Source organism: Palaemon carinicauda, chromosome 1 (genome assembly GCF_036898095.1).
Source record: "Palaemon carinicauda isolate YSFRI2023 chromosome 1, ASM3689809v2, whole genome shotgun sequence".
Classification (NCBI taxonomy): domain Eukaryota; kingdom Metazoa; phylum Arthropoda; class Malacostraca; order Decapoda; family Palaemonidae; genus Palaemon; species Palaemon carinicauda.
In genome coordinates, this window is record NC_090725.1 from 271,503,083 (window position 1) to 271,516,888 (window position 13,806).

At 36.8% G+C, this 13,806-nt stretch overlaps 1 protein-coding gene across 4 annotated transcripts in view; it reads right to left on the reverse strand.

Annotated features, from left to right (window-relative positions):
- Iml1 (GATOR complex protein Iml1) overlaps positions 1-13,806 on the reverse strand; it is a 486,471-nt gene that overhangs the window by 387,063 nt on the left and 85,602 nt on the right. For 3 of the 4 annotated variants that reach the window (XM_068390604.1, XM_068390598.1, XM_068390583.1), the window contains exons 7-12: positions 11,448-11,635; positions 9,875-10,071; positions 6,183-6,469; positions 5,899-6,031; positions 2,582-2,711; positions 1,167-1,211 (exon numbers count right to left, since the gene is read on the reverse strand). In XM_068390604.1, the coding sequence (XP_068246705.1) occupies positions 1,167-1,211; positions 2,582-2,711; positions 5,899-6,031; positions 6,183-6,469; positions 9,875-10,071; positions 11,448-11,635 (980 nt within the window). The remainder of the gene's footprint in view (positions 1-1,166; positions 1,212-2,581; positions 2,712-5,898; positions 6,032-6,182; positions 6,470-9,874; positions 10,072-11,447; positions 11,636-13,806) is intronic. The other variant, XM_068390591.1, reaches the window with a different exon arrangement.

Below are 13,806 nucleotides of genomic sequence, written 5' to 3' on the forward strand. Positions count from 1 at the left end.
GAGGTTAATACATGCGCGTGTGCTGGGGAGCATGAGTGCGGCGCTCCGAAGAGCTGGAACACTCAGGTGAGGGATGCTCGCGTATTGGGAGATATGTTGCTCACCAACAAGAGGGGCTGTCACAAAAGTGTGTGTGTCCCTCAGGGAGGGCCCATAGGAACATGCTTTGGCGGTCTCCAGAGGTGGTCAGGAGACTGAGGTGGAGGCAGTCTGCTTCAAAGGTATGAGCCCAAGGAGAGACTCTTTCCTCTTTGCTCCCAAAGAAGACGAGCTGATGACGTCTTTGCAGGAGCAGAAACACTCTCCTAAGCTTCCTTCGAAGCGAGCTTTGTCAACCTGAAAAGGGGACTCCTTCCGAGGTGGAGGGTCTCCAATTTTGCTAGGGGGAACAAGAAGGTCTTCCTCCCTTGAGGTTTGTCCTAATGTAAAAAGGGCATCTACTCTTACCTGAACAGCTTCTAGAGGAAACTCACGGGGAAGGGTCAGAGGAAAGTGTACCTGTGGTCAGAAGGAGAGGTCAGGACTTCTTTGACTTTAAGGATGACCCCGAAGGTAAAGAATCCATTTTGGACCACTTCTCCCTACTCCTGCCATATGCCATCCACTAGGAGGATGATCACTCTCGACTCTATCGCAAGAACCCTGACTACAGGAGTGGTCTCTGTAGTCAAGGCACAAAAGATGAGGATCCTTTTCCTTTGCACTCATGAAGGTGCCACAATGACAATATGCACTCATGAATGTGCCGTATTGAGGATCTGACACCCACGACATGTCCGCATCTTCACAGGCAGGCATCCTCACTAAAGACAAACAATCGCTAACCCGCTGAAAAGAGAAAGAAACCGAAAGATTAAATTGCCAATACTCTAGTGTTTACAAGGTGAGCAAGTAAAAGGCGATGCATCCCCGCTCCTCGTCAGTAACTACCAGCCACTTTTTTACACCTCATTGTAAAATTTTAACTGTCGTTTACTACAGCTTCGCTGTTATCTCTCCTATGTAAACGAAGAAGGTTTGCAATTGAGTTGGAACAAATTCCAAATTTTATCTCATGAACAAATCCCCTTGGCCAACCAGGCAAAAATACTTGAAATATTATAACATTAATGTAGTCACATCATATTTGATTTTTTTAAAAATAAAATAAAAAAAGGACTCTCAACTTGTCATGTGCATCGGTGGTCTGGCCTTCTGGTATGCAGTAAAATCTGATAAGCAACAAAGACTACAATATTATCTTCAAGTAAATATTCAAAAAGTCAAATGACCAACAGTAATTCCAAATAATCTATAGCATACATCAAATTGTACTTCACACTAATCATTCAGTTGAGGAAGTTATAGAAATTCATTCTTAAAATGCATTAAGTCTAAAGAGTACAATAGCAAAGAGAAAATATAATAACTAGATACTGACTGTACTGATATAAAAAGACTTTAGATAAGTTGAGGGGTAATTGTTTACAATTTATGACCTAATGTATATTACAATGAGTAGAAATTAACTCAAAAGGAAGCATATTGTGGTGCACAATGTAAATGCCACTAAATGTCTTCTGTAGTGTCCCTTTGTCCCCAAACTTTATTATTTCTGCCTTTTATTTTCCATTTATTCTCTATGGTATCACTGAAGTTATCAATTTTTTTTAAATGTACCTTGCTCCAATTTACATGTTATTAAAAAATAAACTTTCATAAAACCCTAAAGTCTAGTACAGTGGCTCAGTGTTCTTGTTCTTCATGGCAATGATAGTTTCAATAAACATAAGGACTAAACAAAGTAAAGAACAATCATGATTACTTTTATAAGGTAGTAAACAAGACGAAGACCTATTTCTAGACTTTAATGTCTCTCTGAAATACCTATTCTTTGACAATCAAAGTAGAAACTGGAGTAACTTAAAGAGACCAAAGGAAGCAGATGAAGAGTAAAGGTGAAAAAAAAATGAATTAGGGATGTAATACACCTCAAGTAGGCCTACATTCTACAATTTACCTCACAAAACAAACTGAGGGTAGTTTAGTTTTAAAACATGAGGAAGTTGGGAAAAAATCTGATATAAGAATTTTCAAGACTAAGTGGAAAGATAAAAAGAATGGAGGATAAGTAAAAGGAAAAAAAAAAAATCAATGGAGTTTGGACCCTATGTATAGTTGCTAAGAACTTTTGATATAAAATACCGTGTGCCACTGAGGACACAATGTAGGGAAACTACCCAATGGGATTGGCATCCAAAGCTGAAAATAGTTTCATCAGACGTCCAAGTTATTTTCTAGTAGTGGATGTTGAAGAAAAAATAAAGGGAATTGAACAGGTATATAGACAGAGACATAAAGGAAAGATAGAAGGCAATGAGCTGAAGATTTCAAAATGACTACAAACAACCTTTAGCATCATCTACTATGTATAACTGAAGCCTTCTGGGAGCTTATGATTTTAATGTTATTAAGACTTCAGACAACCTCTCCACTATATCGTATGACAAGTATACTGTTAAATACTAATGACAATAAAAAAGGGCTCAATCTAACTATTACAACTTTTACTGTATACTGTATAGATAAGACTTATAATCACCTTCAACATTTAAAGCTCCAAAGGACTGAGAATAAGTTCGCTGCTCATTAAAAGAAGCAGGAATATTGATCGCAGCTGATTTATCATGAGAAGCCACTGAGCTTCCAAGGGCAAGGGATGATCCACTGGTCTGAAAAAGGAGCACAAACTTTTACTAAATTTAAGTGCACAAATACTTGTTATATTTCTATAGCAATCTTTTTTCATTTACCTGTATTGTACATTGAATGAAAAAAATATCACAACATAATACTAATCCACACATCCATATCATATTCAATTAAAATCTAACTTATAATTTTCTTGAAGAAATCTTCACCATTCTTATAATTAAAACAGTAAAATAGTCATTGACAATTATAATCTTAGAGTATTTGAATTATTATAAAAGGAGGCTTTTTTTCGCTACATGTCTCCATTTCACCACTTATTTATATATTTAGTGTTTTCATGGATATATTTATACTTCTTTTACAGTACCTTTCACCACTAAATCTCTTGTAAATATATTTTCCATTGTTTTTCATAAATACAGTGCTGTATCTGGAAGACTTGTGCTGTACAGTAAAAAGTTACAGTGCTTTATGGCATAGATATAATTTGCATTGTTTCCTGCAGTAATATCATGCTTATTCATAGAGATCTTAGTCTTATCTGTGAAATTACCCAGATGTTCATATTGCTTTGCTCTCAAAGCTGTTTAAATGTTAATGTCTACACAAAAACAAAAATTTCCCCTTATCATTACCTTGAAAAATACCTCCCCTCTAGTAAACATAGAAAACTAGCCAACTTTCTAGGCATGGATGAATCATGGTTCCTTTGTCTTTCAGTTCTCTTATCCCATTTACTAGTGTTGGTCATGTTGTTATCAATGCTACCCACCATTCAAATTGGGTTTTATTTGTTATTTTATGTTATTTAATGTTTTAATAGGAATGTCTTCTGCAAATGCTATGAATGCCAGTGAGAGTAGATCAAGTGGTTTTGTGAAAGCATGGTAGCCACAGGATTGCATTTCTTTTATTTTGGGGGGTTAACATACTGTGTGGTCTCCAAGTAGTGATACCTCTTGATAAGAATGTTTGCATACAAATTTTTTTTATGCGAAACGAGATGCGAAGATTTTTTCGCCTCTTATTACGAAATATGTTTCCTGATACGAAAAGAGATTCGCCAGCCAGGCTGAGAATAAAATAGTTACCCATTATAAATATGAGCTCGGCCGAAGAAAACGGGTTGTTTAAGCATAATAAAAACTTATCTCTATAGTAAGGATAACTATAATAATAGTACAGTACATATGGTACTGTATACTGTATTTTGTATATGTACAGTATTGTGCTGTATGTATAGTATTTTGCATTTGTTATTGCATTATGTTCTAATAACTACTTAATTTACAAATATTAACAGTTAGGTTAGGTATATTGAATGATTCAAATGTATTTGGCTGTATAGTATTTCACTGTGGTTATACTGTAGCTTTACTATAAGATTTAATGTGGTGTTTTTGTAGGGTTTGGAAAAAATTAGTCAATTTACATGGAAAACGTGACTCATAATACAAAATTTTCACAAAACAAAAGCCACTCCAGAATGAATCAATTTTGCATCTTGAGGCATTACTGTACTTTCCTGTGAAAGGATAGAATGGAGAATCAAATACGATATGATTACCAAGGAAATATTGTCTTCCGTGTTCTATTGCCAGTGTATCAATATGCAAACCATGGACTCAGTGTGCATAAAGGGGATCTTTGAGTTCAGGCTTGACTGAATTCGACACAGCACCAATAATACTGATACTGGATTTACTATGGGTGACGCTATTATCCTAGTTAAAGACAATGCTACAGTACTTGCGCATTACTTTGCGCCCGACCACCATTTTCAATTTCATTGCCCAAGACACACATCACCTTTAAGTCTCTCCTCACTCTAGTTGGAAAACCATGAAACTTTTGAGTTAGGGAACAATAAGGTTTTTCTCCCCTTGTTACTTAATGATAAAATAGAGTTCAAATTTTTGTCAAATGTGCCAGCAATTGAGTAAATGTTTTTTTGTTATTCCAGTACATTAGGCACTGATAGTAATTACCATAACCACTTCACTATGAGGCAGCGAATCCACCCTCCGTAGCTGTGTACGAGAGTTGTCACTATCAGATATACATGCACACTTACTCTATGATAACCTAAATTCCCATGTTTATTTGTTTTGCTGCCGATCACAGAATAAATTTTTATAAGTTTGCATTATTTGCTATTATGTTTCACTATGAACAAAATAATTTTTCAGAATTTCTTTATATCTTACTCTAAATAATAGTAAAACACCATTATTGTGTAAAAAAAAACATAAAACTACTCATCCGTAACGGACCTTACGTTATACAGAAATGTAAAGAAAATATCAGCTTACTTCCTTTAACACAAGATGTCTATTATAACGCATAATTATAAGGCATATATACGATGAACCAAATACTTTTCTTCTGATGATACATCATAGAAACATATTTCTGGGGCACCCCCCAAAAAAGAGAGAGAGAGAGAGAGAGAGATAATATAAATTTAGTCATGAGACGTAATATACATTTAGTTCAGGAAAGATGTAATATATTTAGTACATTAAATAAATAGTTCTGAGAGGAGAGGAAGAAGGGAAATCTCGGTGTTAAGTGTGAGGTCGAGGCTGAGCAACCTCAATAATGACTCCAAGGGCCAAGCAAATTTGCCTGCCACTCAAACTGCATCCTCAAGGACAACCAACCTACTTGTGAAGGGTTTTGAAATTCAGTCTCCCTGATTGCCAGGCAGGGACAAAACCAATAGGCTATGTACACACACTTATCACAAGAAGCCTTTAGTTATGACCGAAGCCTCTGCAGGAACCCATGGGAAAAACACTTCTTAAACTCCAGAAGGTGCTGACAATTTGCCAAAAATCCCCCTCAAAATATGCAATCTATAAACATGCTGGGAAAAAAATTAAATATGCCAAAACTAAAGCCAGCGAGAACAGCTGTTTTCACTGACGACTGATACCGAATTGAGTTATCAGTGAACCGGTGAGAGTGGGGACCAGTTGCCTTCCCACCACCGGTAGTTGTTAATTGCCATATTCAAACTGCTATTATCTCTCTATGTAAAGGACAATGGTTTGTATTTGTGTAGGAACAAATGACTAATTAGTCATCCGCTTAAAACTTTCTGACAATGGTTTTATTGCAAGTATGATGAGAAAAAAATGCATACAGCTCACCACTGACAAGATATTTTCTACGGAGTACAAGCCTATTGCAAATACTTACTTGTTCTATATTGTGATAAATATCTGGGTCAGACATCTTTCGCTGAAGACTAATTCTAGCTAATGGTTGGACGGAAGAGGAATGACTATTGGTCTTCTTTCTTGTGGTAGTTCGTTGTAAACTCCTATATGTTCTGAAAAGTATTAAAACTCATTCTTTTAATTTCCTTTATGAAACTACTTTAGAATGATGTACAGTATATACATAATATATTGGTTAAATTTGTCTGCTAAAAAGAATATGCATAATGTGACTCGCCATAGACCACAAATAATTCTACTTACTTATTATTCTGATTAGTAGGTAATTTGAAAACTTGAGCATCATAAGCATCATAATCAAAGATTGAGTTAGGCAAAGCAGTTTCCTGCTTAGGTTTCATTCGTGGTTTATTTAGGAACACATCCAGTTTTTCCTTCTTGACAGTCTTTGGTCGTTCAGGTGGTAGCTTTATCCTTGGAACAAATGTGCCATACCCAACTTTTTTGTTTGAAGAATAAAAACTGAGATTGATCCATGTATGAGGCATGCTGTAGTCATCTGCATTAATCCTTCCTCTTTTATTATGAAACTGCAAGAGATAAAACTGATGACTAACTTCCACCAGTTAAAGGATACAATGTACAGTACAGTAAAAAAAAAAAAAAAAGAACTTTGATAAAACATTAAATCAGCTAGCTACCATTGGCACTAAAGGACACTTTACATGGCGCTTTTATACAAAAAAAAAAGTCAATTCATACGAAAATATTGTTTCTTAACAAACACATCACTCTCAATTAGACTAAATCACTTTTTAGGCAGGAAAATAAGAGGAAATGATACTGAGCTACTGTAAACATTTGATGCCTCTATTAAAGCACAGGAACCAGGTATCCAACACAACCATACATTGGGATTAAAGTAGGTGAACATCCTGAGGATGAAGTAATAGCTTGTACTTGCATTGCTTAAAATAAAGTGCCAAAATCACAGGTTTTATAATAAATTTATATTTTTTGTTCATATAAAAACTGAGCTCCTTAATAGGAGTACGACTTCAACGAAGCTGAAACAGCGTTAAACTTTTTAACAAGGTAAGCTCAGCTGGCTGTTGGGTGACAGGTATGCCCAGCCCACTCACCAGACAGTACTACCTTCACTTTGACCTTTGACCAAGGACTTATGGGTTTGTTGAAGTGGGGAGTGTACCTTAAAGGTCCCAGGTTTGTATGGGTAGGAAAAATACAAATTTTTAGAATTTGTGATTTGTTTCTATACATCCTCCCCCTCATCTGGGAGGATGGGGGAGACATTTCAATATAGAACTTGTTTGTAAAAAAAATTGCTACTCGGATTTGAGGCTCGCTTGCATCGTTTCCAATCCAGCATAAAATGGAACAACTGCTTCACCCAAAAGAGGACAAAGGAAGATGAGAACAGCTGGACATTCTGTCTCCCCTTCTAAACTAATGTAGCAACCTCTATCGTAGATGAGATGCTACTTGTCACACATAGAAGCTATGTTCGAAACACAACTTCTTGAGCACCTACCACAGCACCAATGATAAGGTTATCTAGGGATTTATGGGTAAACTTCCAAGGGTAGTGGTCACCAAAGGTTGTCTGTCATGCCAGACTCCTACCTTTAGGACTAGCTCCACTGACAAGTTCTTCCTGAAAGTTAGGGTAGATCTAATATCCCTAACTTCATGCACTCGAACCAGGATGGTACTTCCAGAATCTCATTTAGATTAGCAAGGCTGAATGTGCAGTTGTCAGAAAAAATTTTCTTGGATATCTTCACCGATACCATTTTGGCATGGGAAAGTCTATGGTGCCCTTCAAGGGAACCTGAGAGCTTTAAGAAGCATCAATGTTTTTTCACAAGTCAAGAGAGAGTTATTCTGCCAACATTAGCCTGAGTCTGGAATTGTGCTAGGCTACAAACTGGACATTGGACACAAACTCCAAATAGGGGAGAGGAAAGCTCTCCTTTGTTTAGAATAACTCAAAAACATACAATATGTTATGCAGTACACTCATCATAACGTCCAGGCTAAGGCTCGTGAGTGGTCTAGGGATCAATTCCTATCTCATGCATGGTCAAGGCTACAGGAGGGTCCAATCGAGACTTGAGGGCTTGAGCGATGTCCCTATAGGCTTCGAGTTCCTAGAGAGAGAAATCAGTTCAAAGCCCAGGCTGATCATCCAAGAGGGAAAAGGTTAAAACTTTCCAGGAGAGAGTGAGACGCCAAACGTCCAGGAAGGGAAAAAGAAGGTGGGTGCCCACCATTCCTAAAACTGGTTCATGTGCTCATTCTTGTAAGAACTGAGCATGGGTAGCAGGTGTGTAAGATCCTGTACTGTGTGCCAATAGGACTACTTGGTAAAGGGTGCGCTCTCAGTACGTAACCTCTTACATCCCGAATGAAGCAAGAACATACTAGCATTTCTTATTCAAAGGGAAGATTCTCGGAAATGCACTGTCTCCCCCACGCGCTAAAGTTACACGACTCCTATCGATCGGTTTTCCTTGACCTCTTCTCTGATTTAATTTCAATGTTTCATCGAGGAATCATTCCACCCTTAAGACACTAACCAGCTGATCAGCAGATGGAACAGGTCAATCAAATATCAGTCCTTAGTTAGAGAGGATCCTTGACAGCCACCACTCGAGTATGATATGGCATTTTCATGTTCATACGAGAGCTGAGATTGGATTTCAAATGTCACCTGTTCCAACCTCCAACGCACAAATGAATTGGAAGATCTTGGCTTGTGTGAAGTCTCAGGTACAGATCAGTCTCTGAGTGTGGGAAAATCTATGTAAAGGTGTAATAATGGCCCACAGGAAGATCTCAAGCAATGATATCAGTAAAGCGTCTCGGACATGTCCTGAGGCAGGAGAGGGATGAGGGTGGCTGCCTATGTCCTAACCAGGAGTGCTAGTACTCATTCTTGCAAGAGACCGATCACTGGTAAGAAGAGCGTGAGCTCCTGTACTTTATACTGAAAACCTTACTTGGTGGTTTGGCTTCTGTTGCAGCACTACTCTCGTGAAACCAAAGAAGGGAATTGATTGAAATCTCGAAAGACTCTGCCAGATTGGTTGTCCTGTTCTTCGGTAACCTCTTCCTTTTTTCAAGCCAGTATTAGCACTGGGAATGAACAGGTAATAACAACAGTCGAAGAAGTTACTTGGTGACTTGAAGGTATTGCTTGCCTGAAGATCAAATGTAACTTCCAATTGCGAATTAAAAATAAAATACTTGATCAATGCCACATGCCCTGCAAGATACCAAAGGAGAACTTGGCTACCAAAATGTACTAAATTTTGTGGAACTATAATGACTGGAAGCTGTTTTTTACATATTCTTTCATTTAAACCCATACTTTTCCTACTAAGATGGCAGTCAATCAGAACATTCTTCACACATTCTGAAATGTGACTTTAGCCATGCATAATGTAACAAAAAGAACTGAAAGTTATGGGTAAAATAAAGCATCCACACACTCTTTGGCACAGGGTACCAAAGCCGACATAAAATTATCTTCATGATTGATATTTATTATTCTTTCCATAACTGTAATCCAGAGGCAAGACCACCAAACAAGCCATTCAAATTAAACTTCATTCAAGAGTTTCCCATACACTTCCAATAATATATGGACAAAAGGTTCAGTTAAGCAGACAGTCTTTCCACTGCCCGATAAAAAAGCCAGTAGGATAGCTGGCAAAAGTGGTGAATAACCCCTACCCCCACCTAACCAACATTCCACTAATTAACTACTGTATATGGTTAATAAATTTTCATTAACTAATTTAAGCTGGTGCAAAGACTATTTTTCAAAAACGTTGAGAGTTTTCATTCTCGTAGGAATAAACTGTCAATTTTGCATACATCCAGTTTAAACTAAGGCTAGAAAATCAAGCAATCATCAGATACAAGGCTTAATATATGTGTTTTATAGAGTAAATACTGTAGTTACTCACCTTCAATAAAGGAACAGCATGGAGAGGCTGCTCACCAACACAAACTAAATCTGACCCCACACCATTGTCTATTATTCGCTGTTTTGTGATATTTGTTAACTCTCGATCTACTTCAAAGACACCGACACCTGGTGTAATAACGACTGAAACCTGACCAGTCCTATCAAAACTTCTATCGAGGTAATGCTTTTCAAACACTGAAAAAAAAAAGTTCAAAGCATGTCAAACGTTACACATACCAATTCAGTTACTTGCTTTGTAGCAAAGAATATTGTCATTAGTCCAAAGTCAAATTTACAGTACTGAATACAATACTATACAAATATAACTCAAGTTCTTATATCAAAACAATTATCTACCAAAACTACTAAGTCATATTCATAAACTTTCATATGGCTTGCATAAAAGATTTGTTCTTAATGAAGGGTGAAAATTGGAGCTACGAAAAGCTATAGAAACTGGACAGCTATATTAAAAGATATTGAAGGGAACTGATGAAATGTAAAGTAGAAAAAAAAAATAATTAAACCAGGGAAGAAGAGATCCAGCAAAAATTACTAAGCACCATCTACAGTGTGCCTAACAGTACAAATTGCAAGTCATAACCCATAAAATGTACATCAGAGAGGCTAAGTAGGGTAAAAAACTTGCTTAACATCTTGAATTCAATAGTATTGAACATGTAATCCACCTCAGCACAGACGAGGGAAAAGAAAAGATTGAAAACACAGATATTAAAGGGGTCTAGCACAGAAATAATTAAAGGTGTAGAAAAGGAGATAACATCACTAGATCAATGATAACAGAATGATGAAAATATACTTGAACTGTACAATGTTTGCATATCAAAAGGGAGGGATCAATAGAGTACATAGAAGCGGATGAGGTTCATTGGGCACTTGGAAGTGTGAAAAATTAGAATTTGGATAATAAAATTATTTATTCCTATGTTCACCTTATGTTCATATTGCTTCTTTCTCGAAAGTGGTTAAATGCTGACATCTAACCTGAAACTGTCCTTATAATAGCCTGGTCCCTCTACTGGAATATTGAGATTATATGGAGGTGTATGGTAAGAATTAAAATTGGGTATATCATATACCCTTAGCGTGTTCATTCTCTCTCCTCGAGGGGTTTATTGGTAGTCGTGCTACACACACTCCAAATTCTTATGTAATGATTTAGGAGTTAAAATTGTTATTAATTCTCACAGACTCATAGGAGATGACTTGTTCTGGTGAGAGAGAGAGAGAGAGAGAGAGAGAGAGAGAGAGAGAGAGAGAGAGAGAGAGAGAGAGAGAGAGAGACTTATGTTATTTAGGTAAATTATGATCATATTACTAACTAATCTGGGTAGATGGAAGAGACAGTATGAGGTAAGTTATAGCCTAGAAAGTGAGTCTCGGGGTCTGGGGATGAAATTAGCCAACAGGAGTTTTCAACTTTGTATAAAAGATGTAGGGCATTTTTCTCACATATGCCTTTAGAATAAAATTTAAGCTGTCAAATACACTAACTTAGCAATAACTTTCTGATTAAATAAATATGTAAAATGAACTGAACTAAAAGTTACCATTGAGAGAAATATTAAGAACTTCCAAGAAATTTCCCTGAGAGGCAGAAGAATTTGTTGCTTCTGGAACTATAAAGCCTTGATTTCGATGATGGTCAAGCACTGATGATAAATAACTGTTGAACAACTGTCGTAAATAAGTTAGCGTTGGCGACCAATCATCATAGCGCTCATTTTGGACAGCAACCCTGTTTGGGTGAAAAATTTATTTATATTATTCTCTCAATAAATGCACTGACATGAAAAAGTATTATACTAAAATGAATATTAGGAGGCAACACCAAAACCTAAAAAAATTTGACAATGAAGACATTATAATCATACACACATACAGTGACACTTGCATATTCTCAACCAATGTAGAGGATCCTCAATACAAAGTGAAGGTTGGAAATCTTCAGTATAAAGATAAAGGATGATGTTGCAGTACCTCAAACTTTAAGAATAAATTATTTGTAATGAATGATAAATTTGGGTCTGGAACAGATAAATACAAATTATATCAATTTTTATTTAGAATAACTAAAACAACTTGACGTTTGACTGGGCTTCTAGAATGGTTCAAGTTCAACCTCCAATACAGTACTTACAAAATTGTAAGGCTATTTGACATCACCTTCATATGAAGGCAATGAATCACACTGTAACTATACAACCAGGCCTTGACATTCACGGATTTAACAATTCACAAATTTATTATTAATGGGAGGCCCACAAATTTCTTATAAGCAATATGTTTGGGTACATGCAGGATTTACAATTGCATACAGTAATAGCATATGCAGAAGAGTTGTTTTGGCAGTGCCAGTGTGTGGACGTGTTGTGTAGAGCTCTGTTATACATGCCCTGAGTCATGTTTAGCTTTGTGTTTCTCGCTTAGAATATCATTGAAAAGATATTAGTTAGTCTTATGGAGAAACCTAAGTGATAAGAAACAGTACACTATGTCTGCTTCATATGTAATAACACGGAGGGAGAACGGAAGAAATGGATAGTTTGTAAATGTAATAGACTCTACCATAAGAAATGTGTGCATATAGTGACAGTCATCACTGATAATGAATGGAATAACCTAGATTGGTTATGCCCATTCTGCGTATGTAAAGCCAGACAAAACAATTTAAGAATAACAGCAGTAGGGGACTCAGCAGTATGAAGCTTCATCTGTGGTGGAAATGTGGGAGGTTGGGCTGTGGCACCCTAGCAGTACCAGCTGAACTCGGCTGAGTCCCTGGTTAGGTTGGAGGAACGTAGAGAGTAGAGGTCCCCTTTTTTGTTTTGTTTCTTGTTGATGTCGGCTACCCCCCAAAATTGGGGGAAGTGCCTTTGGTATATGTATGTATGTAATATTAAAGGAAGACGTGAATGTGAGAGATCTGGTCCTGAATGAACAAGATGCAAAAATAGATGACTTGGAAAACAAACTTGCAGACCTTAGTGCAGACGCAGCAAATTCCACCCAGACTACCGACCTCACTGAGAAAGTTGACATGCTTGCCATGAATATGGAATCAATTAAAGCAACACTTCAAACATTGATAGATCCAAAGCCGGAGAAACCGACATTTGCTGACAAAGTTAAGGAAAAATATCTGTTGATAATTAAATTAACTAATACAACAACTAAAATTACTGAAAGAAAACGTGAGGTTGAACAAGCACTTAAAGACATTCCTATACTTAACACGAGGTCAACTACGAATGGAAATGTTGTAAACTTTGCAAACAGTATGATCAGAGAAGAGGCGGCAAACAAAATTCAGACATTGGTGGTTGACACTGAAACGAGAAAAATCGGAAAACTAAAACCAAAAATAATGATATGCAATGTATACAATGATGAAGATGATGTAGTAAATGCTATGATTCAAAGAAATTGCTGCCTGCACCAAATCCAAAATATAGAAGAGAAGATAAGTGTAGTCCAGAAGAAAAATGCCTGAAATGTGCTGAAATATGTTCCTGAAGTTCGGAGGGCTATTCATAATAATGGGGACAAACTTTCGTTACGATGGGGTATCTATAACATACGTCACAGGTACCACGTGATCACCTGCTACCACTGTCAAAAGTATGGACATTTTGAAAAATATTGCAAGTCTAAGAATGATGATAAAGTCTGCAGGAAATGTTCAGGGAGACATTCCACCAGGGAGTATAATTCGCAAGTGTCAAAGTGTATAAACTGCACAAAGTTAAACAAACCAAGTGACCACACAGTAAATTCTAGAGACTGCAAAGCTTATGACTTGGAATTGAAAAGACTAGTGGAAAATACTGATCATGGTTACTAGGGATATCATAAACTGTGGCTATGTAAATATACAATCTGTAGGTAATAAGACTGTTCAAATTCGAG